General features: G+C 26.7%; 1 protein-coding gene across 1 annotated transcript in view; it reads right to left on the bottom strand.

Annotated features, from left to right (window-relative positions):
* LOC100205884 (HEAT repeat-containing protein 5B) overlaps positions 1 to 26,258 on the bottom strand; it is a 143,078-nt gene that overhangs the window by 49,513 nt on the left and 67,307 nt on the right. Inside the window, exons 11-20 of the mRNA XM_065805682.1 lie at positions 23,826 to 23,925; positions 23,573 to 23,682; positions 21,655 to 21,815; positions 21,503 to 21,577; positions 21,048 to 21,254; positions 19,120 to 19,470; positions 18,568 to 18,757; positions 11,005 to 11,340; positions 10,734 to 10,928; positions 2,818 to 3,006 (exon numbers count right to left, since the gene is read on the bottom strand). Of these exons, the coding sequence (XP_065661754.1) occupies positions 2,818 to 3,006; positions 10,734 to 10,928; positions 11,005 to 11,340; positions 18,568 to 18,757; positions 19,120 to 19,470; positions 21,048 to 21,254; positions 21,503 to 21,577; positions 21,655 to 21,815; positions 23,573 to 23,682; positions 23,826 to 23,925 (1,914 nt within the window). The remainder of the gene's footprint in view (positions 1 to 2,817; positions 3,007 to 10,733; positions 10,929 to 11,004; positions 11,341 to 18,567; positions 18,758 to 19,119; positions 19,471 to 21,047; positions 21,255 to 21,502; positions 21,578 to 21,654; positions 21,816 to 23,572; positions 23,683 to 23,825; positions 23,926 to 26,258) is intronic.

Genomic DNA, 26,258 nt, shown 5'->3' with positions numbered 1-26,258 from the left:
ACACTGACAAGCAGACAGATCAAACAACATTTCCAGTTTCTTTTCTAACCAACTTATACTTGGTATATGGACACTGCTTAAAATGCTCTGAAAATTTTATTTTTCAATGGGTTATCTTTTATCAAAGATTAAAAAAACTGACTTTTGTCACATCAATGTAATCGTAAAATAAATCTTTCTTAAACTTGTAACCATATTGAATGAGCTGTTTGTAAGTTGGCGAATCGCTCACGTGTAAATTATAGGGTTTTCTACTAAATCTTTTCTACTAAATATTCTTTCCACTAAAGCCTATGCAGGTCTTCTAAGCTTTTTTGAGCTCATGTTGATATCACAATATGAGTTTATTATTTAATTAAAAAATAAAATGAGAATCTTTCATTTAGTTTATCAAAGTAAAATATATTTTTGAAATTTAAACATAAATAATAATGTTATAATTCCACATAGAAACATTATATAAACAACTCATAATGTATTATTGAGTTATTAGACTAATTATTAATTAGTTACCAGTCCAAATTAAAGTATGATATAAGCAAATTATGACTTTATTTATCCAATTAAAAGTGTGATACAACAATTGTTACTTAATACATAACAGCTGCACGATAGATAAAAAAACAAACATTTATATATATATATATATATATATATATATATATATATATATATATATATATATATATATATACATATATATATACATATATATATATATATATATATATATATATATATATATATATATATATATTATATATATTATATATATTATATATATTATATATATTATATATATTATATATATAAAATTATGTTAATATAGTGAAAACTAAATGATTATTAAGATTTATTTCAATTACATAGCTAAAAGTTTCATGCAATAGCGATCATCAGATGCAATAACAAAAAAAAAGTAACGGCAAAACTTATTTACAAAAAAAAAGCTATGGAGTGTCTGCTTTGTTGACATTAAAGTTTTTAATTAGCAATTTATTTTATGGTGGCATTTTGATGCAAGCTTGGTTTGTTTATTAGGTAAATTTAATGGTGACATAATGCGACATAATATGGTATTTTTCTGTCAAGCATTTATTGCAAAATTTACCACAGGTTTGAATGGCTCCGCTTGATCAAGAATATTTATATTATGTATATAGGCCTGTAAATTGAGCCAAACGAGCCAAGCTTGCCAGGGCTTGGCTTGGCTCGCTTACATATTAAGAGTGTTCAGGCTCGGCTCGAGCTCGTTTCGAACATGAGACTCTTTGTTTGAGCTCGGCTCGTTAAGGATTAGTATTGTTTGGGCTCAGCTCGTTTTACATGTTGCTCGAGCTCGACTGGTTTAAAACTCAAAATAATTATTGTAACCTGTTAGTTTAAAGCTGGTTTAGTAAAAAAAAATTGTTTGTTAAAGGCTCGTCTGTAAATAATGCAAGTCCAAATCAACAAACAACATAAACAATCCTACAGTCTATTAAACATGCAAATAAACAATATAATGAAATAAGATCCCACAAATCTAATAGTTCAAAATAAAAGTTAAAACTTATAGTTCAATGTTCAAACTTAATGTTCAAAGTTCAAACATAATGTAAACTCTCACAAACATAATAATTCCAATTAAACACTGCACTCTAATAGTTCAAATTACATTTTCACAAATATAAGTCTTGCTCTCATTGCATTAGATAAATATAAATATATATATATATATATATATATATATATATATATATATATATATATATATATATTTGAGCTTTAATCGAGCCTATATGAACGAGCCTATGATGTTCAAGCTCAACTCGTTTAATAAACGAGCCTAATTTTTTGTTCAAGCCCAGCTCGTTTACCATTCGAGCTGAACATGAATGAGCTCTTGTCGAGCCGATCACCGAGCCGTTCACGAACACGAGCCAGGATTTACAGCCCTATATATATATAATATATATATTAAAAATATTACAAGAATATTTATATTATATATATATATATGTATGTTTATATATATATGTATATATATATATATATATATATATATATATATATGTATGTATATATATATATATATATATATATATATATATATATATATATATATATATATAATATATATATATATATATATATATATATATATATATATGTATGTAATATATATATATATATATATATATATATATATATATATATATATATATATATATGTATATATATAATTTTTTAAAGACATATATGTCTTCAAAATTGGGATCCAGTGATAAAACCAAGGGCTTTAGAGTTGTATAAAGTATCTAAAGGGGATTAGGAAGAGAAGGGACCTGGAAAAAGTGTTAAATAAAGTAATTGGAGGGGGAGGGAGAAGTATAATCAATTTTAAATACACGCATACTCTAATTTAAAGAATATTTCTTAATTTTATCATTTTTGCTAAATTAAAACTTTTAATTTATAAATAAATAAAAAAAAAAAGAGGAGGGGGGGGGATTAAGGGGGGAGGGGGTATTTTAGAAGCATATGTACTTCTTTTTTTTTTGAAGGAGGGTGGGGGTGGGGGATTAAAGTAATCTAGGAAACATTCAATATTAAAGGTTGTCCTTTAATAATAAAGTTCATAAAGGTTTATTAGTTGCTCTCATTTCACATACTATTGTGAAATATTTTTACGTAAAAACTAATATATTATTGTAAGCTATTATTATTTAAAATAAGTTGTTAATAATAATACAAGATGATAATAATAATATCAATATTAAAAAAGCATTTTTATTATTTTAAATTTTGCACAAAAAAAAAAGTTTTAAAAATTACTTTCATTGTTTTTTAGTTTCCTAGCTTCTTTTAAATCCATATGCTCAGTGTAATTCTTGCACACGTCAATAATCATTCGTAGACATTCCATTGCAAAAACACGCGTCGGCCATTTTGGAGTAATAATAGGTGTATCATTTGATTTTGAAGTAAGCACAATTTGACCATCTTCTTCTTCATCTTCATCAGCTACATTAAGTTTAGCAATAAAAAAAAAAAATTTATTATTAAATTATAAGTAAAAATATTTATGCTAATAAAAATATTAGTAAAAACACTTATGTGTGTTGGAGAGCACCCAATATTATTAAATCAGGGTGCGACAAATCATTTTTTTTTACAAACGTTGATGCTCGTTTCTTTATTTATCGACAAATATCTGATTTAAGAGGTATGTCAAATAATAGGGTCGATAACGCAGAAGGGGTGGTCCCCCCCCGCCCCACACTTTTTTCTAAAAGCCCTCCCCCCCCTTCCCCAAGAGAAATTCTAGATATAGAGGACTTTTTAAAATTTTTTCTCAATTTAGATAGTTAAATTTATTTACTTATAAAAAAAACAAATAAACTTATAAACGTATAAAAATTTAAATAAAAGGAAACTAAAGATAAAATAAAAGTTTTGACATTTGTTTTGAAATTTCTTTTTTAAAACATTTAAAAATAATAATATAAAATTAAATATTTAATAAGTTATTATATTAAGTTATTATTAAATACTTAATATGATATTATTATATTTATAATATTAAGTATAATATTATAATAAAAATTTTTATAATATTTATAATATTAAGTAATAATATTTATAATATTATATAATATTATATATATTAAGTAATAATATTATATATATTAAATAATAATAAAAAAATAATAGTAAAAATATTATATATATTAAGTAATAATATTTATAATATTAAGTATAAATTATAATAAAAAAAATGAGTATCCTCCTCGACTGTAGTGGCCCCCCTCGGGCCTTGGGGAGGTGAATAATCTAAAAAAAAAAAAAAAAAAAAAAAAAAAGTATTTAATAATAAAATATCATAACATTGGTTTTGTTAAACGCACAGTAAAAAATAAAAACTATAATAAACATAATAGTTCTATATATTCTATCAAATTATATATATTTCTGCAAATCTTAAAAAAAAATTTCAAAACCTTAAACAACAATAAGAAAATTAAAAAAAAGCAATGTTTTAGCATGGTTTCTTTTAAAGTCATTGCAAATGCATTCATTAAAACTAAAATTTCCCATGCTTTTGTAAACGCATGTAAAAACCATGCTAAAACATAATTACTTTCTTCAGTTGCGTACTTAGTTATTAAACTTAAAAGTAACGCTCTTAGCCAAATTTATTTCAGAGGCTATTGAATATTGTTATTGAATAGCAAATGTATTTTCAATGCAGTGTAACTTAAAATACCTAAAATTATAGCTGAATGGTCATCTAAAAAGATGTTTTATGATAAGAAAATTAGTGAAGATATTGTTAACAGATATTGTGGTAATAAAAAAGGAAGGTAACTGTGGACTCCCTACAAAAGCATAAAGAATACTACAAAGTTACAAAATAAAATAGTTACCTGGTTTAATGTTACATGCATTAAGCCTACAAGTATAAAATTATTTAGTGACTGTTTGAGATCAGTTATTTTACTTTTTGATTGATTTAATCCTGAAATAGAACATTGCAGTTGTCCTTTTAGTCCTAGTAGGTTTTGCACTGGGTTGCTTACTTTCACTTTTGTATTTTTTAAAACACAATAATGATAAAATACTAACTATAATAAAAACTGCAAAAGAAAAGATTTAGGCTCTACCATGCGCAGAACAGTTACAAAGTGTAACCATTTTTTAAAATTAACTTAGTCCTGATAAAAAAAAAAAAGAGTTGACATAATTGCTATGTCAGCAGATCCACAGCTAAACTATTTTTAAAAAGATGTATCATTGATTGTTTAAAAATTGGTTTTAAAAAAATGGCTGTTTAGTTGTAACGTGTTTATTTTGTACTAATAAAATTTAAATTTAAATGCAAATCATCTTTCTGTCAACATTTAGATTATAAATACTCACAAAGAAGTGCTTTGTTTTATCAGATTATATTTTTTTTAATACCTTATTATTTGATCTGATTATAATTCACATAGATAACACTAAAATTGAAAACATTGACTTCTATATCAATAAACTCACAGAAAATTCAAATGATAATAATACTTGAGAAAAAAATAACACTTTTAAGAATAATACCAAAAGTGCCACTAATATCATCCCAATTAACACTGAAAATACTAATGTACAAAGCACTTATGATGGTTTAAAAGGCTAGAGACCAATACATCAAGCATTCTTAAATTAAACAAAATAATACCTTATTAGTAATTGTTGTAAATTCTAATTAGTAAGTTGTAAAACCTTATTAGTAATTGTTGTAAATTATGATGGAAAGAAAATGAAAAACTGAAATTATCTTGAAACCAAGTTTTGCAATCTAATTTTGTTATGTTAAAAGAAAAAATTTGGCAATCTGGTTTTTTTATGTTAAAACCATTAAGAAAATTTATAAAAAACTTAAAGTTTGTTCCCATTGTAATTTTTTCGAGATAAAAGTAATTTTAATATTTTGAAATTTTATTTTTGAACTTGTATATATGAATGGTTGCTTTTATAATTTTTTATTTGCTGAATTGTATCTTTTAGCATATCACTTTGTTTTTATGATTGATTCAAGTTTTATTTTAGCTAGTCAGTTATTTTGCATCTTTTTTCTTATTGTTCAACTGGAATGATAATGTCTGGCAAATTGTTTGTATTTTATCTCTTATTTTATAAACTTTTTTAAAACAACTTCATATAGGTTTTTTGCACACTTTCTGATCTTGGTAAACAAAAGTATTTGAGTAGACCATTTGAATCTTTTGATTTAAAATTATTATAAAGCATAAAGCAGAAACATAATGCAATTAATGTGTTTTAAAAATCTACCCAAAAAAACTTTAAATATTAAGAAATAGAACACTTGTGATCAAACTGAGAAGCCATCATTTTTATTTTTTTCCCTACATCATAAACATAAGTGCGCAGAATGTACCAAATGAATTTGGCTAATTGAATTGAGCGCCAACATTTGCTTAAGTAAAAGTAAGAAAACGTGAAGTTCATTTTTCTGTCTTTTTTTTAACAAACGTTCGCACGTTTGTCGATTTGTCACGCCCTGTAAATATTAAAAAAATAAACACAGTAATTTTAAAATAATTTTAAAGTTCTAAAGTTTAAAAATTCAACTTTAAAGCGTACAGATTTTCTATAAAGCATTTTAATGGAAACAAAAAGCACTGCAATAGAATTAAAAAGCACTTCAATGGAAATAAAGAGCAATATATTAAAAAAAATGTAAATTTTTCAACTGCATTGTAAACTTGATAACTAAACATGTTCATTCTGATTCGAATTACCTATACTAAAATATCTACAATATTAATACCATCTACCGTAATAAAAAGAACCCCTCCTATTATTGCAATAAGATTATCTGGCATTTTGTTAAATAAAACCGTTTTTAATAATTCTATTCCACCATATGAAAAAGCTATCAATCTCATTCAAGACAAAATCAAATAAACATCACAAACGCAAATTTATATAATTTAACCTCAATTTAGCAAAAATGCTGAACATTAGAAATCATTTCTAAGCATTTAGTTGACATTTTCAGCGCATTTTTCATATTTTAGGATCAATTTGGAGACCAAGATAAATGCTTGTGCAACATAGTGTCTGTAAACAATGTACAAAAAATAGAGACAGTGGTCTACAAAGACTAGAAAAATTATGAAGTTTGATATACCAATGGTGTCAGGTGTCCAATAATTATGAAGTTCATCACCAAGAGAGAAAAAATCAAGACTTTTTAAATAAAACCACACCATGCCTATTCTTTCAGATGATTTAGTTTGTGATTTAACTTCACAAAAAATTCTGCATAACTGTTTCTGACTGAAAGAGAAGAATATTCTAGAGAATGGTACCCAAACAAATATTTATCTGAGTCGTTACGAGGAGTTCCTTTCTTTCTTCACCAAGGAGGAAAAGCTGGTTTATTGCAAAGATATCAGTAGGCTTGTTATTAAACCTGGCAATGAGGATTGAGGAATACAAACCAGAGGATTGGCACTTTCACATAGTTCTAAGTGTAGCTCAAAATGGGTATTGTTATATAATAGAAATTTGTATGACTTAGTCCCTCTCCACCACAATATATTTTTGAAGGAAACATACAGAGAAAGTTAGTTTTAAAAAAGATACTGAAATTTGATCATAAATAAGTCATTTACATTGATTTAATAATGATTAATTTTCTTAGTATCAGAATGCATTTTTCTCTTTAATCATTTCGATCATTTTTCTCAAAATCTTGGAGATATTAATGATGAACAAGAGAAACAATTTTATCAGGACATCAAGGAGAAACTTGGTGCCAAAGGTGTTGGAATGCTGTGATGATGGCAGATTATTAGCAATGTTTAAACTGAGACACTCCTGCTGCTCAACATTCATGATCAAGAAAGAAGCATAAATTTATTCTTTAAAACTTTTGTTAAACATTTTTGCCTTAGTTTATCCATATTTTATTTGTGTTGTGTTATTTGTATTATTTCACATTGTGCTATTTGAATCAATAAAACACTCACCACTTTGCTGACAAAATAAATTTTTAAATTTATATGGAAAAATACACTTCATCTGTGCACCAATCAGCAGCACATTTAATTCAGCTATATTAAATTTATAAATTTAAATAAAAAATTTTTTTTTTCAATTTCAATTTATAAATTTAAGATAAGGGTAAAAAAATTAAAATTTTATACTATCTTTATCTCAAATTTTGGCTTTAGTAGATGCTAATAAATGTTTATAAAAATATTTTCAATGGTGTTGAAACCTTATTTGATATTAGTGTTTTTAGAGGAATTTAACAATACTTTTTCCCTGTAACATAGCTCTATTGAAAGCAAAATTCCAACCAAAAAATTACTGAAAGCCTTAAAAAAAATATCTGAGACTCAGTGGTCAACTAGAAGCTTGCATAGCCTTGTTTCACAATTAATGAAATAATTGAAATACTGAAAAAGGTAATAACTTGGAACAGATGTTGAACTGCACTGAAACACGAGAAATATAACGAAAAATGGCAATCTATTTATGAACATTTTGACAGCATAGATAACAAAACTTTTTTATTTAATGTTATTCACCTCCCTAGGGCAAGAGGGCCATTATAGCCAAGGAGGCTACTTTATTATGGTACAACCCTTTCTCAACTCTTTAACTCCGAAACATGGACTTTGACGAACAAGGCTGCTACAAAGAGAAACAAGCTGATTTATTTGTTTAGTTATTTAATTTATTAATTACTTGTTGATTATTAATAAACTACTTGTTGATACAGATGTTATTATTTAAAAATTTGATTTGTGCAAATTTTATGAGAGAAATTTAGATGGTAAAAAAGTAATAGAAAAAAATTCTCTATTTAAACAACTTTTATAAAAAAAAAAGTGACATAAATTTACAATTAGCAGTCAAGGCGCAAAAAGTGATCATAAATTATGAAGTCTGGAAATATTTCTGGTTTTCAAATTATCAGCTTATTGAAAACCATGAACAATGTTTTAATGAAAAGGTCAACTTATTATTATTTAAAGAACTATTTATTTAAAAATCTAAATGTTAAAAATTAGAGATTAATAATTGATAATAAAAAATGATAAAAAATATATATGATAAAACAAAATGTTTTATCATATGTAACTAGAGTTTATTCTTTAAATTACAACAAGTGGTTTGAACTAGTATTTTATTGGTTTTCAAACTCCTCTGTCTTTGATTCTATATAAAACATATATGAGCATTTAATTGATGATTATACTTGATTTTTGAGAAAATATTGAAAAGCATGTATGAAAATAGTCACAATTTCTTTTATTTAAAATATTTGATCACTTTTCCTTTACACTGTTGTGATTAGCGGTTGTTTTATTTTTTATACTACTTTTTGCAGTATAAAAAATAAAACAACCGTATTTTTAACCGTACCAAAACTGCACTGTAAGCTTTATTTCTCTAGTTTTATCTGATTATTTATCAAATGACTTGAAATGTTAAAATTTAAATCATAATTTTTAATAATAATATTAATAAAAAGTAATACTATTGTTTTATAATGAGATCTTATATCCTAATTTCAATATTAATATAAATATTTTTTTACTGAATAGCAACTATTAAGTGCAGACAGAGTTTAAGGTTTTTAAAAACTAATAATTTAAAGATCTGAAGCATTTCCAGATATTTCATTAAAAAACTGTTTTACTAAAAGATCATTTTCTTGTTTGAAAATAATAAAAACTTCATTCACAAAAAACAAAACCAAATTAAATGACATTTCAATTAAGCACATCAAATATGACAACTTAATGATATTTTATAATTTTTATTAAAAAAGAAAGACCCTCTTCACCAACCCACCCTTAATGTCGTGATCTCCAATTTGTCTGCATGATTCTTATTCCTATTCTACTTTTATTCAATATTGATTATAATGCTTATTCATATACATTATAATAATGTGTGTGTATGTGTGTGTGCAAGTAATACAACTGATTTATAATCACAAAAATTTTATGAGAGAAATTTAGATGGTAAAAAAGTAATAGAAAAAAATTCTCTATTTAAACAACTTTTATAAAAAAAAAGTGACATAAATTTACAATTAGCAGTCAAGGCGCAAAAAGTGATCATAAATTATGAAGTCTGGAAATATTTCTGGTTTTCAAATTATCAGCTTATTGAAAACCATGAACAATGTTTTAATGAAAAGGTCAACTTATTATTATTTAAAGAACTATTTATTTAAAAATCTAAATGTTAAAAATTAGAGATTAATAATTGATAATAAAAAATGATAAAAAATATATATGATAAAACAAAATGTTTTATCATATGTAACTAGAGTTTATTCTTTAAATTACTACAAGTGGTTTGAACTAGTATTTTATTGGTTTTCAAACTCCTCTGTCTTTAATTCTATATAAAACATATATGAGCATTTAATTGATGATTATACTTGATTTTTGAGAAAATATTGAAAAGCATGTATGAAAATAGTCACAATTTCTTTTATTTAAAATATTTGATCACTTTTCCTTTACACTGTTGTGATTAGCGGTTGTTTTATTTTTTATACTACTTTTTGCAGTATAAAAAATAAAACAACCGTATTTTTAACTGTACCAAAACTGCACTGTAAGCTTTATTTCTCTAGTTTTATCTGATTATTTATCAAATGACTTGAAATGTTAAAATTTAAATCATAATTTTTAATAATAATATTAATAAAAAGTAATACTATTGTTTTATAATGAGATCTTATATCCTAATTTCAATATTAATATAAATATTTTTTTACTGAATAGCAACTATTGAGTGCAGACAGAGTTTAAGGTTTTTAAAAACTAATCATTTAAAGATCTGAAGCATTTCCAGATATTTCATTAAAAAACTGTTTTACTAAAAGATCATTTTCTTGTTTGAAAATAATAAAAACTTCATTCACAAAAAACAAAAACAAATTAAATGACATTTCAATTAAGCACATCAAATATGACAACTTAATGATATTTTATAATTTTTATTAAAAAAGAAAGACCCTCTTCACCAACCCACCCTTAATGTCGTGATCTCCAATTTGTCTGCATGATTCTTATTCCTATTCTACTTTTATTCAATATTGATTATAATGCTTATTCATATACATTATAATAATGTGTGTGTATGTGTGTGTGCAAGTAATACAACTGATTTATAATCACAAAAATTTTCTAAATATTATATTAATAGATTACCAGCACCAGCACCAGAACCAAAATTTTCATTTTGTTCTTCATTGATATTTGAAGCAAGTACGACTTGCTTACAAAGACTCAACCAACTTTTAAGCTCTTTATCTACAAGTGCTATAAGTAAGCTTGAAATAATTTCACGAATGTGTTTCAGTATGTAAATATCAACTTCTGCATCCAATAAACTAAACAAAAGGCCTAAAAAGCAGGTTTAAAAGGCTTTAAAAAAAAAAAAAAGAAAGAAAGAAGTAAACAACAAAAGAAACTAAATTACCTTCCAGACCATAGTTTGCATTTAACATCTTTTTAACAATATCAGGATTGTTAGCGATTGTACTTTTGCTCCATTGACTGATGTCCTTTGCTTCCCTATGAGCTAACTGACGAAGACACTCAATACTGGCTTTCCTGAGTAAGAGATGTGGACTTAATAATATGTTACACAAAAATGGAACTAGACTGCTCAAGTTGACAAGATCTGGAGCAAACAAGTGAAGTTGTTGTAAACAATGAATACTCTCTGATTGTACAAAAGAATCAGGGTGGTTTTGCATAATTGAACATGCAGACATGCAAAACATTCGTGTACGCAACATCTTTTTTGAGTCATCTATAACATTATTTAAAAGCATTTTCGGTTTAATCAACTAAAAGCACTTTCAGTTATATCAACTAAATTGCAAAATCTAACAAATAAGATTGAAACAAATAAAAAGTAATAAAAAAAAGAAATAATTTTTTTAAATCAAACTTGACTTGAAATTCCACAAAATTGAAACCTGAACATAAACCTAACTTTTTTTTTTGTGTGTGGCTTTAACTCAATTTTAATTTAAAAAAAATCCAATATAAATATACAAATAAATCAAATAAATAAATTATTATAAGATTTGTTAGGTATATTATAGATACTAGTCCCATCAAAAAATGATTTTCAAACACATGATCATGCGACTTTACCTTTCTAAAATATTTAACTTTATATATCAAAAAGTTTATTTAGCATACAAAAATATGTGTGCCACACAAAATGCCATTATTAACATCATACTGAAATAAGAGTAAGCAATGGCTTCAGTACATTATCTAAGAGTTAAGATTGTGAACTGATGTTGCTTTGCACAACTTTCAACAAAGTGCTTAATAAACTAAATGAGAGTTATAACATATACGCATTTAAAATAAAACTACATGATTTTTGTTACTATAAGTTTATTCACAATCATCAGGTAAAATCTTTTTTTTTTCCATTAAAATTATCTATAGATGAAAAAAATATGTTATGTAAGACTATTGTTATGCATACATAGATTGATCTATTTAATTTAATCTTTGGGTTTATGGGTGCTTAATAAAATCATTTTTATGACAGCATTTTGAAATTAGCTCGGCTATTTTATTTAACAGATCTTTGGCATTTTTATAAGTAAAATGATTAGTTTTTAATAAAAGTACTTTAAGGTCAAGTCAGGTTATGCCGCTACTAGTAACATATAACCCAGTACAACTTGCTTCATCTCTTCTGTTTTGTTGGTTTTTAGGGAAAGGCTAAGAGAAGCTTGCTTTTGCCTAAAAAAAACCCTGCTTTAGAGCTCTTAGTTGCGTAAAGACTGAGTAAAGATGGTGCAGATGTAACTTTAATACATTGTTTCCAGTTTAGGATGTTGAATGCAAGATCTTCTTGACTCAATGCATGGGTTATGCTATCGTCCATTCTTTCAAAACTATTCATCATGTGCTTATCAGAGTCTTGTTTTCCAGCCTGCTGGAAAGCTGCATCTGTTATCCCTATTTTCAAAAATTCTGGAGAGGGATCTGATTTATGTAACTACGATCCCATTAGTCTTCTTCCTATCATAAGCAAGGTTTTTGAATCTTTGATAAATAAACACTTAATTTCTTATCTTGAACCTAATAACTTACTTTCTGATCATCAATATGGATTTCGATCTTCTCGTTCTACAGCTGATTTGCAAACAGTAATAACCGATAGGTTTTATCATGCATTAGATAAAGATGTAGAGGTTAGGCCATCGCTCTTGACATTTCTAAAGCTTTTGATAAATGTCTCCATATACTTTCTTCTTACGGTGTATCTGGTAACATCTTTAAGATTATTGAATCCTTCCTTTCCAATTGTAGGATAAAAGTTGTCCTCAATGGACATTACTCTTCTTCTTTTTCTGTAACTTCAGGGGTTCCTCAAGGTTCAACCCTTCGCCCTACACTCGTTTTAATTTACATTAACTTTACATTAATATCTTCCAGATATTCTCACATCTAAGGTGGCATTGTTTGCTGATGATACTACCATTTATTCTTGTCATGATAAGAAGCCAACACTCTCTCAAATTTTTTTCAGCCAATCATTATCACAATAATTTAGATCTTCCTATATTTATAAATGGTAATGTACTCGATGAGTCATCTACCCTTCATCTTCTAGGATTAACTCTTACTTTCGTTCTTTCTTGGAAACCATATATCAAATCCGTTGCAAAATTATCTGCTAAGGTTGCATCTCTTTATCGAGCTAGACACTTTCTTACTCCGGATTCTATTCTCTATCTTTATAAATTTTAAATCCAGCCTTGTATATAATACTTTTACTATATCCAAGGCGGATATTCTAATGATGCCCTTTCTCTTTTGGACAAGGTGCAAAAACGCATTGTAAACATAGTTGGAAATGCTCTTGCAGTGAATCTCCAACCATTATCACATCGCCGTAATGTTGCTTCTCTTTCTCTTTTCTACAAATGCTATAATGGACACTGCTCTTAAGAGCTAGCATCTCTTATGCCATCTACTAAAATTCATTCTCGTGTTACTCATCATTCAATTAGGTCTTATTCTTTTTCTGTGACTGCTCCTAAGCGCTCCAAAAACTCTTATTCCTCTAGTTTTTTCCTCAAACATCAGTTCTTCAGAATTGGCTTCCTTAATCTTACTTTCCTGATTCATATAATTTGCAATCCTTTAAGTTGTCTGTCAATTGTTATCTTGCTCTACAACCTTTATCTTTTCTCTTACTGTAACTTTTAAATCTAATTAGTGGTTGCTTGCAGCCTTGTTGGAAGCAAAAATATAAAAAAAAAAAAAAAAAAAAACAACAACAAAAAACACATTAAATCCATCGCAAAATTAGCATCTATTAAGGTTGCATCTATGTCACGCTCAATACTTTCTTACTCTAGATTCTATTCTTTATCTCTATAAATCTCAAATCCGTCCTTATCAATCAATAATCAATCAATCAATAATTTATTTCTGAACTAAAATTTTACATTCAAGGATGTTTACAATTAGTAAATTTACTAATTTAAAGTAAATACCTACTAATAAAAATAATAATATCTAATCAAAATAAATATAATGCTGATTTTCACAATATATAATAACAATAGTAAACTTTATAACATAAAAATAACAATGTTAATAATACTACTACTACTAATAATAATAGTAATAATAATAACAATACTATTAGTAATAATAGTTAAAAGTAGTTAATAATAGTTATTTAAATATTTATAAAAATAATAATAAGCAATAGTAATGACAACAAAATATATATATAAAAGAATATAAAATATATAAAAGAAATTAAAAAATAAAACAATACTAAAGAGAACAAAAATTGATTATAAAAATTATAAACATTATTTTTTTAATAAAAAATAGAATAAACTGGTTTTAAAGGTTGAGAATGAATTGAGAGCTTTTAGTTCATATGGAAGGTTGTTCCAAGTTGTAATGGTTTGATATTTTATAGATTTATGCCTGTATTTAAATTACTATCGGAACAAAGGTGATAACGAGCGTTGGCACTTTTGGAAAAGAAATTGATGAAAGTTAAAAGTAGGTTATTGTGTTGGTGGTTCCCAGAAAAATTGACAATTTAAAAGTTGAATATAGTCACATAGTTTTAACACTTTAGAAGTTAGGTAGAGCATATTAGGATTAAATTTAATATTCTGAAAACAAATAATTTTTAAAGCCTTGTTTTGGAGGTGGGATAACCTAATAAGAGCTTGTTGATGTCCCATCTGAAGCGGATCTTCGGAAAAAAAAAAAGCATACTTTTGTTGTGTCATTATTTTGTTTGTTGTTAAACTCAATTATTCTTTTCTGTTTTTCAATTTAAAAAAATCTGGCAAATAAGTTTAACTTTTTTTTTATTTAAAAAAAACAAGAATCAATTAGTTATATAAATAATATTAATAGAAAACAATTTAAAAAATTCCAAAAACTAATTAGATAACCAAAGGGTGAGGTGCATAAAAGTTTATTAGAGGTAAGACAAAGTACAAAAGTTTATTAGAGTTATGACAAGAGTACAGAGCCAGTGGCACCTTTAGCCAATAGTTGTTCAAATTATTTCATTTATATATAATGTTGTTTAGATCTTGATTAAAAAAAAACACCGAAAAAAAAATTTTTTTGAGGCTCAACATCTACTAAAGTCACATTAGAGAAAAAATTAAATTTTTCAATCAAAAGGGTTTTAGTTATAAAAAATAAATTCTCAGTAACACACAAAAAAAAAAAATCTAAAAAAGATTCTAATTTTATTATTTTATCTATAGAATTTTAACTTTATCTACAGATTTTATGATTTTAATTCTTTAATTACAATATAAGCTGGCCTTAAAGGATTAAATCCTTGTTTATCTTGATAGCAACTTTAATCGTGTGTCTTTAATGAAGTGTCCAAATTTCTGTTGAGTGGAATTACTCTAACTCTAATTCCGAGAAAAATTAAAACAAACTTTAATCGTTATAACATGTTTGTAGGACACATCACATGCCAGTAACAAGAACGTAAGTTTTTTGAGTATAAAAACTTATAGTCTGAGTCTTCAATTGTTGACTTTTGTGTTTTTAAGTGTTCTAAAATGCTTTAAAATGTCAATGAACAGATGGTTATTTTATTTATCAAAGTCAAATGATTATATGCAGTACTTTTTGTTGGTTATCTTAAAGTGATTCTAAGGTAGTTTGAAAGGATATGTTTATTTTCTGCAAAAAAATAAATTTTAATATGAAATTAAAACCCTTCTTATTGCACCTAATACAAGCAATACAAATGATAACAGTAAGTAACCGTGACAACAGTATATATTGAACATCTTTTTAAGGGTGATGCTATTTTTCTTTTCAATATTTTTCTACTATTGGCTTGTCAGAAGTCTGTTGGCTAAGTCAGAACGTCTTTTTTACATGTGTAAAAAAGACTTTTTTCTTCATATTGGATTTTTTTTGTGTTTTTTGTATATAATTTTTGGGTGTTGTTTGTAAATAAATTTGTAGTAGTTACCTATTACTAACAAATCCAATATTAAAATTACCTAATAATAAAAAATAAAATAAAAAACTATAAATAGTAAAACACCTAATACCTAAAACACGCACACACAAAATATCTTTGGTAATAACAGCACTATATATATGTGTATATATATATATATATATATATACATATATATATGTATATATATATATATAGTTCTATAGATTTTTGCATTTGGGAGTACGGAAGGAAAAAAATGATTCTTATGCCAACAAATACATCACTTTTAATTACTTTTGACTTTCATCCAACATTTTCATGTTGTCAGAAAGTAAAAACCATTAATTTAATTACAAATTAATCATTTTTTAAAAAAACCACAAAAACGCAAATTTAATTGACCAGAATGCTTTTAAAAACATTCTGAATGTTTTTAATAATATAAACAATGTTTTTATTTTTATTTTTTTTAATAATATGTTTTTATTTTTATTTTTTTTGCTGTAAATCATGCACGGAGTGTTGCTACATCGACTATCTTATAGCCTGACTCGCAACGGAGTGCTGCTATATCGAATGACATATAGCCTAACTCGCAACGGAGTGCCGCTATATCGACTGACAAATAGCCTGACTCACAACGGATTGCTGCTACATTGTTTATCCTTTAGCCTGACTCGCAAGGGAGTGCTGCTACATCGACTGAGGGTTTGGTTGGGGCAGGCAGTCTATCAAGTAATAAAAAAAAATATTACGGTCTTGCATTTTAATTTTTACTTTTTGTCAACAAAATACGTAAAAACTTTCTGACAACCAGTTAGGGGTTATATACATATACAGTCATGGACAAAAGTTTGCGAGCACTGCGATTTTCGCATATTTTTTAATGTATTCTACTCTGAATTGCTTTTGGGTTACTTTAGTGCTACAATTTTGTACCAACTTGTGCTAATTGTCAATTAGAGTCTAAAATTGATGTTTACATGTTTTTCATGTTTACATATTTTCATGTTTACATATTTACATGTTTACATATTTTCAGATATTACTGACCTAGATATAAGAGACCTTATTTGAAGCAGTACTAGTTAAAATGGTACGCGGTAAAGAACTGACATCTGAAAAGCGAGCTCAGGTCATTATTTTGTACAAAGAGAACATTTCTATAAGACAGATAGCCAAAAAGCTTGGTATTTCACATTCCATTGTTGTAGCTACTGTAAAGAGAAATCAAGAGCTGAAAAGTTTTAAATCCCGTTCACGCGTTGGGCGCCCGAAGGTTACAAGCAACCGTATGGATAATGCTATAATAAAGGCAGCAAAAAAATCACCAAGAGCATCCTCAAGTGCCATTAGATGCAAACTGCCTGGATCACCATCCAAGAAACCAAACAGTCGGACAATACGCAAACAATTATTTGATGCAGGCTTGAAATCTTACCGACCAGCGTGGAAGCCAAAGCTTTCACCAAAGAATATTCGCGATCGCATAGCGTTTTGTCAGAAGTACAGGCAGTGGACACCAGCCCAGTGGAAACAAGTGATGTTTTCAGATGAGACAACATTCACGCAATTCTACTCATTTTGTAGACATGTCAGATACCCACCAAATCAGAGGCATAATCCAAAGTACGCTATACCAACAGTCAAACAGGCTCCAAAAGTTATGGTTTGGGAGCAGTCTCTGGTAGCGGTCGTGCCGGCATTTGGATTATGCCTAAAAATACAACAATCAATGGTGCTGTTTTACTTGAGTATACTGATGGATAAGCTGCCACCATTTGTACCAATACATGGCATCACTCATTTCCAGCATGATGGTGCACCTTGTCATGGTACCAAGGCTGTTAAGGACTGGCTGCGTTCTGAAAACATCCCGCTACTGGAACCTTGGTCAGGCAACAGTCCAGATCTCAATATTATTGAGAATGTTTGGACTGTAATGAAGCAGAAGATTGCTGCACATAGCCCAAGTTCTGAAGATGACCTCATCAACTGGATTAAACGCGTGTGGGTGCAGGAGATTACGCCGGACTATTGCAAGAAACTGTGTGAATGGATGCCAGGACATATTGAAAATATTCTCAAAAATAAAGGATTTCATTGTAAATACTATAATATGAATAGACATGCTGTTTAACCTGTATAGTGTGAATAAACATTCGAAATATATGTACTGATTTATAATTTACTACTTGTTTTTCTAAATTTTGAGTGTTTTTTGTAAAAAATTGCAGTGGTCGCAAACTTTTGTCCATGACTGTACATATACATATATATATATATATATATATATATATATATATATATATATATATATATATATATATATATATATATATATATATATATACACATATATATAAACAATTTTAAAATGTATTCTAAAAAATAGAGTGCTCAATGTTCTTATATATATATATATATATATATATATATATATATATATATATATATATATATATATATATATATATATATATATATATATATATATATATATATATATATATGAGGGAAAGATGTAAGCACACACATTTTTACCTTGTAGTTCAGGTCCAATAGCGGTAATAAGTGCATTAACACACTTTCCAAGACAATGATGCACTTCTATTGCGGATGAAGGAGTATTTAGCATTAGGTCAATCACCGTGAAAAATGACTGATCAACATATGTTCGAAACATTGGACCACCAGAATCTGCAATTGAAGTCAACCCATGCAATGACCATACCTTAATATATCAGTGTCATAAGTTAAACATTTTTTTTTCATATTTCATAATTATTATAAAGTTTTGCTTTAAAAAAAAAGAAAAAAAGAAAAAAAAAGAGATAAAGAGAAAAGGTGAAAACTGAAAACAATTTAAATTGTTGATAAAATGTAAACTTGGGAGTTTTTTTTCAAGAAAACATAGTTTTGCCAAAAACTTTTGGTAAAAGTTTGTAGCTAAATTCTGGTATCTAAATAATCATGTGACTATCCTTAATTGGATAGTTAATTCATAAACCAAAACCCTATTTTAATGCAATCTTATATCGAATCAATATTTAAATACAAATGAATTTATGAAAAAATTCAAAATAAAACTTTTACCTGAACAAGAGAAGATGAAACATCTTTAGCTAAGGCCACTAATATGGATACACTATTTCCTAAATGTTGACCAGATTCCATTCCCCCAACATAGCGATGTAAACAACCGAGTGATAGAGCATGACCAGTTCTAACATAGGCATCAGACATTTTTTGACATTTATCAAAACTATTTTGAGCCATTTGTGCAACAAAATTTCTGTCATTCATAACTTGTGCCAACTTCCCTAATGCCTCTCCAGCAGCGCATCTTAAAATGTTGTCTGTGTTTCCAAGAGCTTCTAGAATGAGTGTTTTAGCATGTGTCAGAGTGGTTGTATCATCAAAAGATGATTTACTATCTGATAGGTTCTAAAAAAAAAAGATTGTTTACAAATAAAACTGATTAATACACAAAATAAATAAACAATACATAGTATTATAGTGACAATTGTAAAGAAAAGGCAACCCCATGTAAACTTATACTTATGTACCATCTTACTTCATCGCCATGATGCAAACAATATGACTGATCTTGCCTTAGTTGGACACTGGATGGTTTAAAACAAATTTTCAAAACTAAACACCTTTTCTTGCATTAAAACTGAAAACCCATTTATGTATAAACTGGATGCTTGTATTAAAAAAATGAAATGAACAACATACTTAAAAAAATTAAATCATAAATATGAGTGTGACTACAAAATAGAGTGACCAAAATGGTGTTTCCATAAGCTTTCTTTCAATCAATGATAGCCAAGCAAAAAAACGTATCAAATAAATAAACTACCTGAGCATTATAACTTGTTAGGTAATTTTAATGAACTTAATGGTGTAAAAGCTTGTATATAAATATGTATGATTAGTAGATGTGGCAATCAAAAACATTTAATTAAAATATTTTTTCAGATAACTGTAACTGTTTATCCACTGATACTGTTTAATTTATTTCCTTGATTTTTGTTTTTTTGTTTAAATTGATTATTAGATATTATGTTAAAAGCTGAATCAATAACTTACTATACACTCAAAGTAAACATTTTAACTTTTATGGTTAACCACAGTAAATTACAGGTTAAATCTAATTTAATTTTCTTTTTTTAAAATCTAATGAAAGTTCTTCTTTGATAATACAGCTAAACACATTTATCACATGTAAAATTACTCAAACTTACAACTTAAAAAAATGAATAACAAAACCACCATTTAATAGTAAATACTATTAAAGTAATAGAAAGAATTTGTAACATTATTCGTTTTTAGAAATAATTATTACTAATAGAGTTTTTATGTGTTTTGTTTGCTTAAAAAATTTAAACAAAATGGCATCTGTTTTTAGTTATTTATTTGGTATTTATAACCTAAATTCCAATCAGAAAAATAGATGTGGGTAGATTTTATAATAAAAAATATACTTTTTTAGGTGAAATTTTTTAAAATTGATGAAACAAAATTGCTTTAAATATTTTTATCTTCTCTGACCCACTATACCCTTGTATATAGTAGCATATCACTATACACTTGTATAAAGTGACATACCACTATACTCTTGTATATAGTGGCATATCACTATACACTTGTATATAGTGAAATATTACTATACACTCGTATATAGTGTATATCACTATACACTTGTATATAGTGGCATCACAATACACTCGTGTATGGTTGGATATCACTATATATTTGTATATAGAAGTCTTTCATCTAACTCATTTTATATAAAGTTTGAGGGTAGCTAAGAGTTTCTTGCTTAGTGTTTTACTGCAGATAAAATGATAAAAATATTACTAATTTTTCAATAAAATATTTTATTTATTTATAAATTAATTATTTAATCATATTTTTTATAATACATTAAATATAACATTTTAATACAGTTGTAATAAAAAAATTATTTTCAACAATCAAAATTATTAACAATAAAATTAACAGTTTAACTAGCATACCTTTAATGCTGCTAAGAAAGCTGTAAAAATATTTGTATGTATAGCTTGCTGCCTTGCACCTTTATTCTTGATAATGCAGTCATTAAAATGATTCATTAGTTGTGCACAATGTTTGCTGGGTAAGTATGGGAACAACTTACCAAATAAGTTAATTGCTGCATCTACTACAGCAACTCCAAGTGGTAGAGGACCAGGAATCTTTTCTCCCTTTGCAAAGTAAATAAAATCTCTTATGAAAAAAAATTTCAAATAAAGTTTGCTTATATATTCAACAAAATTAAAATTTAATTTAGTCTCAAACATGTAATTTAATGTCAGTAGAGCGTAACTTAGTATAATTTAACAAAATTTAACACCAACAATTTATAATTTAGTGTCTGTAAATTATTTGCAATTGCAATCTGTTCAAAATGTATTTATAAAAATATAATTACATATAATGAAAAATAACAAACCTCAGAAAGATTAGAGTATATACAAAATGAATCATGTTCAAGGGCTCCTGATCCAGCAGCACTATTAAGTTGAAGCTAAAATAATTGGAATTTAGAAAAACAACTTTCACCAAACTGTATTAAAAAAAAAGTTTTGAATAAAAAACTAAAACCTGTTCTTCAACATCTTTATAATCAGTTTCTTGAACCCATGAACCAAGTAAAATATTGTCATCTTTGTGACACAAAGACTGCAACAAAGAAGTAGTAACAGAACCTTGATCAACCAATGTAAAATCTGCAGCCAAATTTCGTAATAATGGAGTAAAAAATCCTAGACAATAATGTCAAAACTAAAGGCGCACTTCTAAAAAAATATAAGTTTGAATAGGGTTTCCAGTCAGAACTTTTTTTTAGAAATAGTTAGAACTTGAACAGGTTCTAACTATTTCTAAAACTAAACATAAACTTTTTGAACTTTATGTTTCAGTACACAAAGGTATCTTTTGACCTTTAACATGAAAATTTTGAACTTTATTTTTGTTACAGCACATAAATAGTAATACAAAGTAAATAGAAATGTGTTTAGTATTGAATTGATTTGAAACCTTGAGATGGAGCACCATTTTACTTTTTAAGCCCAAAACAAAAAAAGTAAGTTGTAGTCCAGTGATTTAAAAGGTAAAAGTATTATGTGGCTGCAAATCACTCTAATAAGGTACAAGTATTATGTGGCTGCAAATCACTCTAATAAGGTACAAGTATTATGTGGCTGCAAATCACTCTAATAAGGTACAAGTATTATGTGGCTGCAAATCACTCTAATAAGGTACAAGTATTATGTGGCTGCAAATCACTCTAATAAGGTACAAGTATTATGTGGCTGCAAATCACTCTAATAAGGTACAAGTATTATGTGGCTGCAAATCACTCTAATAAGGTACAAGTATTATGTGGCTGCAAATCACTCTAATAAGGTACAAGTATTATGTGGCTGCAAATCACTCTAATAAGGTACAAGTATTATGTGGCTGCAAATCACTCTAATAAGGTACAAGTATTATGTGGCTGCAAATCACTCTAATAAGGTACAAGTATTATGTGGCTGCAAATCACTCTAATAAGGTACAAGTATTATGTGGCTGCAAATCACTCTAATAAGGTACAAGTATTATGTGGCTGCAAATCACTCTAATAAGGTACAAGTATTATGTGGCTGCAAATCACTCTAATAAGGTACAAGTATTATGTGGCTGCAAATCACTCTAATAAGGTACAAGTATTATGTGGCTGCAAATCACTCTAATAAGGTACAAGTATTATGTGGCTGCAAATCACTCTAATAAGGTACAAGTATTATGTGGCTGCAAATCACTCTAATAAGGTACAAGTATTATGTGGCTGCAAATCACTCTAATAAGGTACAAGTATTATGTGGCTGCAAATCACTCTAATAAAAGACTAAAAGACTAGATGGAACTTTTTTTAATGCTTTTTTTTTTGTCTATTTATAAAAAAACTGTATACAAAGTGGTATGTAACTTTTTTGTTCATTAATTTTTCATTTCATAACAAGACTGCAATATTTTATAACTTTCCTATTACAGATAACTAGACAGGTAACAAAAAACAAAAAAGTGGTAGAAACTGAGTTGCAATTATCTTTAGGTAAAACAAACAAACAAAATTTTTAAGACTGTATTCAAAATTTCCCAAATTTGAAAGAAGCTGATTTTAATAAGAAGTTGTTTCCTGAACCTATGTATAATGATTCTAAACATATGATTAATCATCTCAAAGCTGATAAAGCTTTTAACTCTATTGAAAAATGGTATAACCTGTCATAAATAAATGTTAAAACTTATGTAAGTACATATTTAATTACTTCATTCTATTGTTACTAAAATCTATTTTTAAATACAATTGTCTCATGTATAGTTTTTTTCTCATGTTTTTTTTATCTCATAACTACTTTTTAATGTTTTACAACTATTCATAAGCTAGAACTTTTATAATCTGAAGATTACAAACAACCTGATGACCTCTATATTTTACAACCTTGAGATAAAATTTATCAATACATCATCTTACCTTCGAAAAGATTTGCAGGTAACATAAGAAGGATGCAATATAAGCGTGATTTAAACATAGCAATGGCAGGTCTTAACTGCGGTCCATGGATTTTTAATAACATTTGAAACCTTAAAAAAAAATGTAATTTCCTAACTTAAAACAATATTTAAAAGTATACTACTATATACTTTTGAAATATATCTAATAAAAATAAACATAATTGTTTTAAATTCTAAAACATAATGAATTATCATTAGCATTACTAACTCACTGTAATAAAAAAGACAGAGCAGATTCAACAGGAATCATTACTTTCTTCAAAACATCTGGTACCAATAAACTCTTGCAATGTTTAATGAAGCTAGACATAGCTGAAATGTAAAAAAATATACATATTCCTATAGTTTGGCATCTAAACTTACCTATAGTTTGGCATCTAAACTTGCCTATAGTTTGGCATCTAAACTTACCATTTGTGGTAAAAAACAGCTCTTAATAATTCTATGTCTTTAAAAGTGAAAAAAAACAAGTACTCTAAACACTTTTATTTACACTTCAAGTACACATTTTTATGTAAAAAACAATTAAATTTAATTAAGGAAACTAATTAAATCTTATCATTTTTTAAGAAACCATAAAAACGTAACAATATAGACTGAAATGTTTTTTTTTTTTTTTTTTTTTAAATTAAAGCATTCTGAATGTTTATTTTTAATTTTTTTATACTTTACATACATCGGCTGACAAACAGAAAGAACATGCGAGGAGCTACACTGACTAAGAGTTTTGTTTTCAGCAGGCAATCTATTAATTCAAAATAAAAAAATTTCAAGTTGTTCAACTTTTTTTTTTAACTATTTTTTTTTTTAAATATAAAACTTACATTTTGTGATAAGTAAGAGTGTATATGGGCAATTCCATTTTAACTTGTGCTACAGGCGCAATAACTTTATCAAATATTTGCCTATTTAAACTGTATATTAAACTTTTAGCTATTTTGTATGAAAACTGTTAGTCAAAAGAACAAATAAAGCTAAAAAGTTTTGAGTCTGGTCAAAAAAGGGCAAACTTATTACTGAAAATGCCACTTAACTTACATTACATGGAAAACAAGGTAAAAAAGTTGCTTCAATTTGAATTAGAAACTTTCACAAGATGTTGAGAATTCTATACTAATTTAAAAAATATAAAAAAATTTATTAGAGGTGACCGGTTAAGGAAAATAAACTGGTTTTTTTTGATACTTTATATTTAACTTACGTTACATCACTTACATTACCGAGCAATTATTATTGTGGATTTTTTATATCTATTATTAAGAGTTGCATAACAAAAGAATTGAATTTATTCATTAAAAATAATTAGCGAAGGAAATTTTAAAAAACTGGTGGCACTCTTCCTGAGTGATTTCGAAATCGAAATCACTCAGGAAGAAATCGAAAATAGCTTTTCTACAAGAACAAGAGCAACTTTAAAAAATTATTTTAGTATTACAACTTTATTAATACTTATTCATTTAAATAAGAAAATATTTGGTTTGTCGAAGTTTTTACTTATACTTCTTACGTTTGTGCGTATTGCCTTATTTTCATTAGGTTAAATTTATAAAATGCTGCAAAGTATTTAAATTTAAATCTTTTAAAATATTTTTGATGTAAAAACTGCTATCACATTTAGGAGGGAGAGGATTTCAGGTACTTGTGATTGTTTGTAACAGGAGGGAAGGGGTTAAAAATTGACAAATATGGCGGGATGTGCTTTATGGATGACCCCCTTTAATTGCATTTACAAACAACTTGTTTTACTAAAACAAAAATATAAAAGGTTCTAACCGATTTTTTTTTTTAATTAGGAGAACATATCAAATAAATCTTTTTTTTTTGTCTAAATAAAAATATTTATATAATTCTTATTTCTATTTTTTTATGTATATTTATATGTCAACCAAAATAAGAATACATAAACAAATAAAAAAATAATAATAAAAATAATTTTATTCAACATTAAAATAAAAATATTTTTTTTCTAAATTCTCTTAATATAAAAAATCCAGTTTAAACCTGGTCAAACCAACGCAGCGAAATAAGTTTGCTTAATGACATAATTAATTTTGTTAACGAAAAAGTGCCAGAACTTAAGTAAATGCATGTAGTTTTAACTTACGTTACACATTTAAAAAAAAAATTTGCTTTAACTAAGCATCTTATTCAAAACTTTATATGTTAAAATGTAACATTTAATATTCTTCCGCATATATTATTAAAAAACTTATAGCATATATTATTTTTTAACTAAATTTTAGAAAGAAAAAAAATCTATATCATGTTTTTGTTAACTTACGCTACATGAATATTGCAAGTCCTTTCGTTATTTTCCTGAAATATATATATATATTTTATTATATATATATGGTCAGATTTTATACTTAATAAAATATATATATATATATTTTATTAAGTATAAAATCTGACCAACAACAATTTGAACATGTTAGTTCCATTTTCACGCTAAATTAATTTCGATTATGGAAATAAAATCATGTTTAAAACAACATTTTACAATGGTACTTTTTTTATCATGCGACAATGAGAAAAACGGTAACTTTCGGAAGCATAAAAGTGACTTAAATAAATTAATTTTAGTTCGAAAGGTTTATTTAAGACAAACTTTCATGTGTCTACATCAATTATCATTTGCCAAAAGT

This window comes from Hydra vulgaris, chromosome 09 (genome assembly GCF_038396675.1).
Source record: "Hydra vulgaris chromosome 09, alternate assembly HydraT2T_AEP".
In the NCBI taxonomy this organism is placed as follows: Eukaryota; Metazoa; Cnidaria; class Hydrozoa; order Anthoathecata; family Hydridae; genus Hydra; species Hydra vulgaris.
The sequence above is the reverse complement of the archived record's forward strand: the minus strand, read 5'-3'. Positions and strand labels throughout refer to the sequence as shown.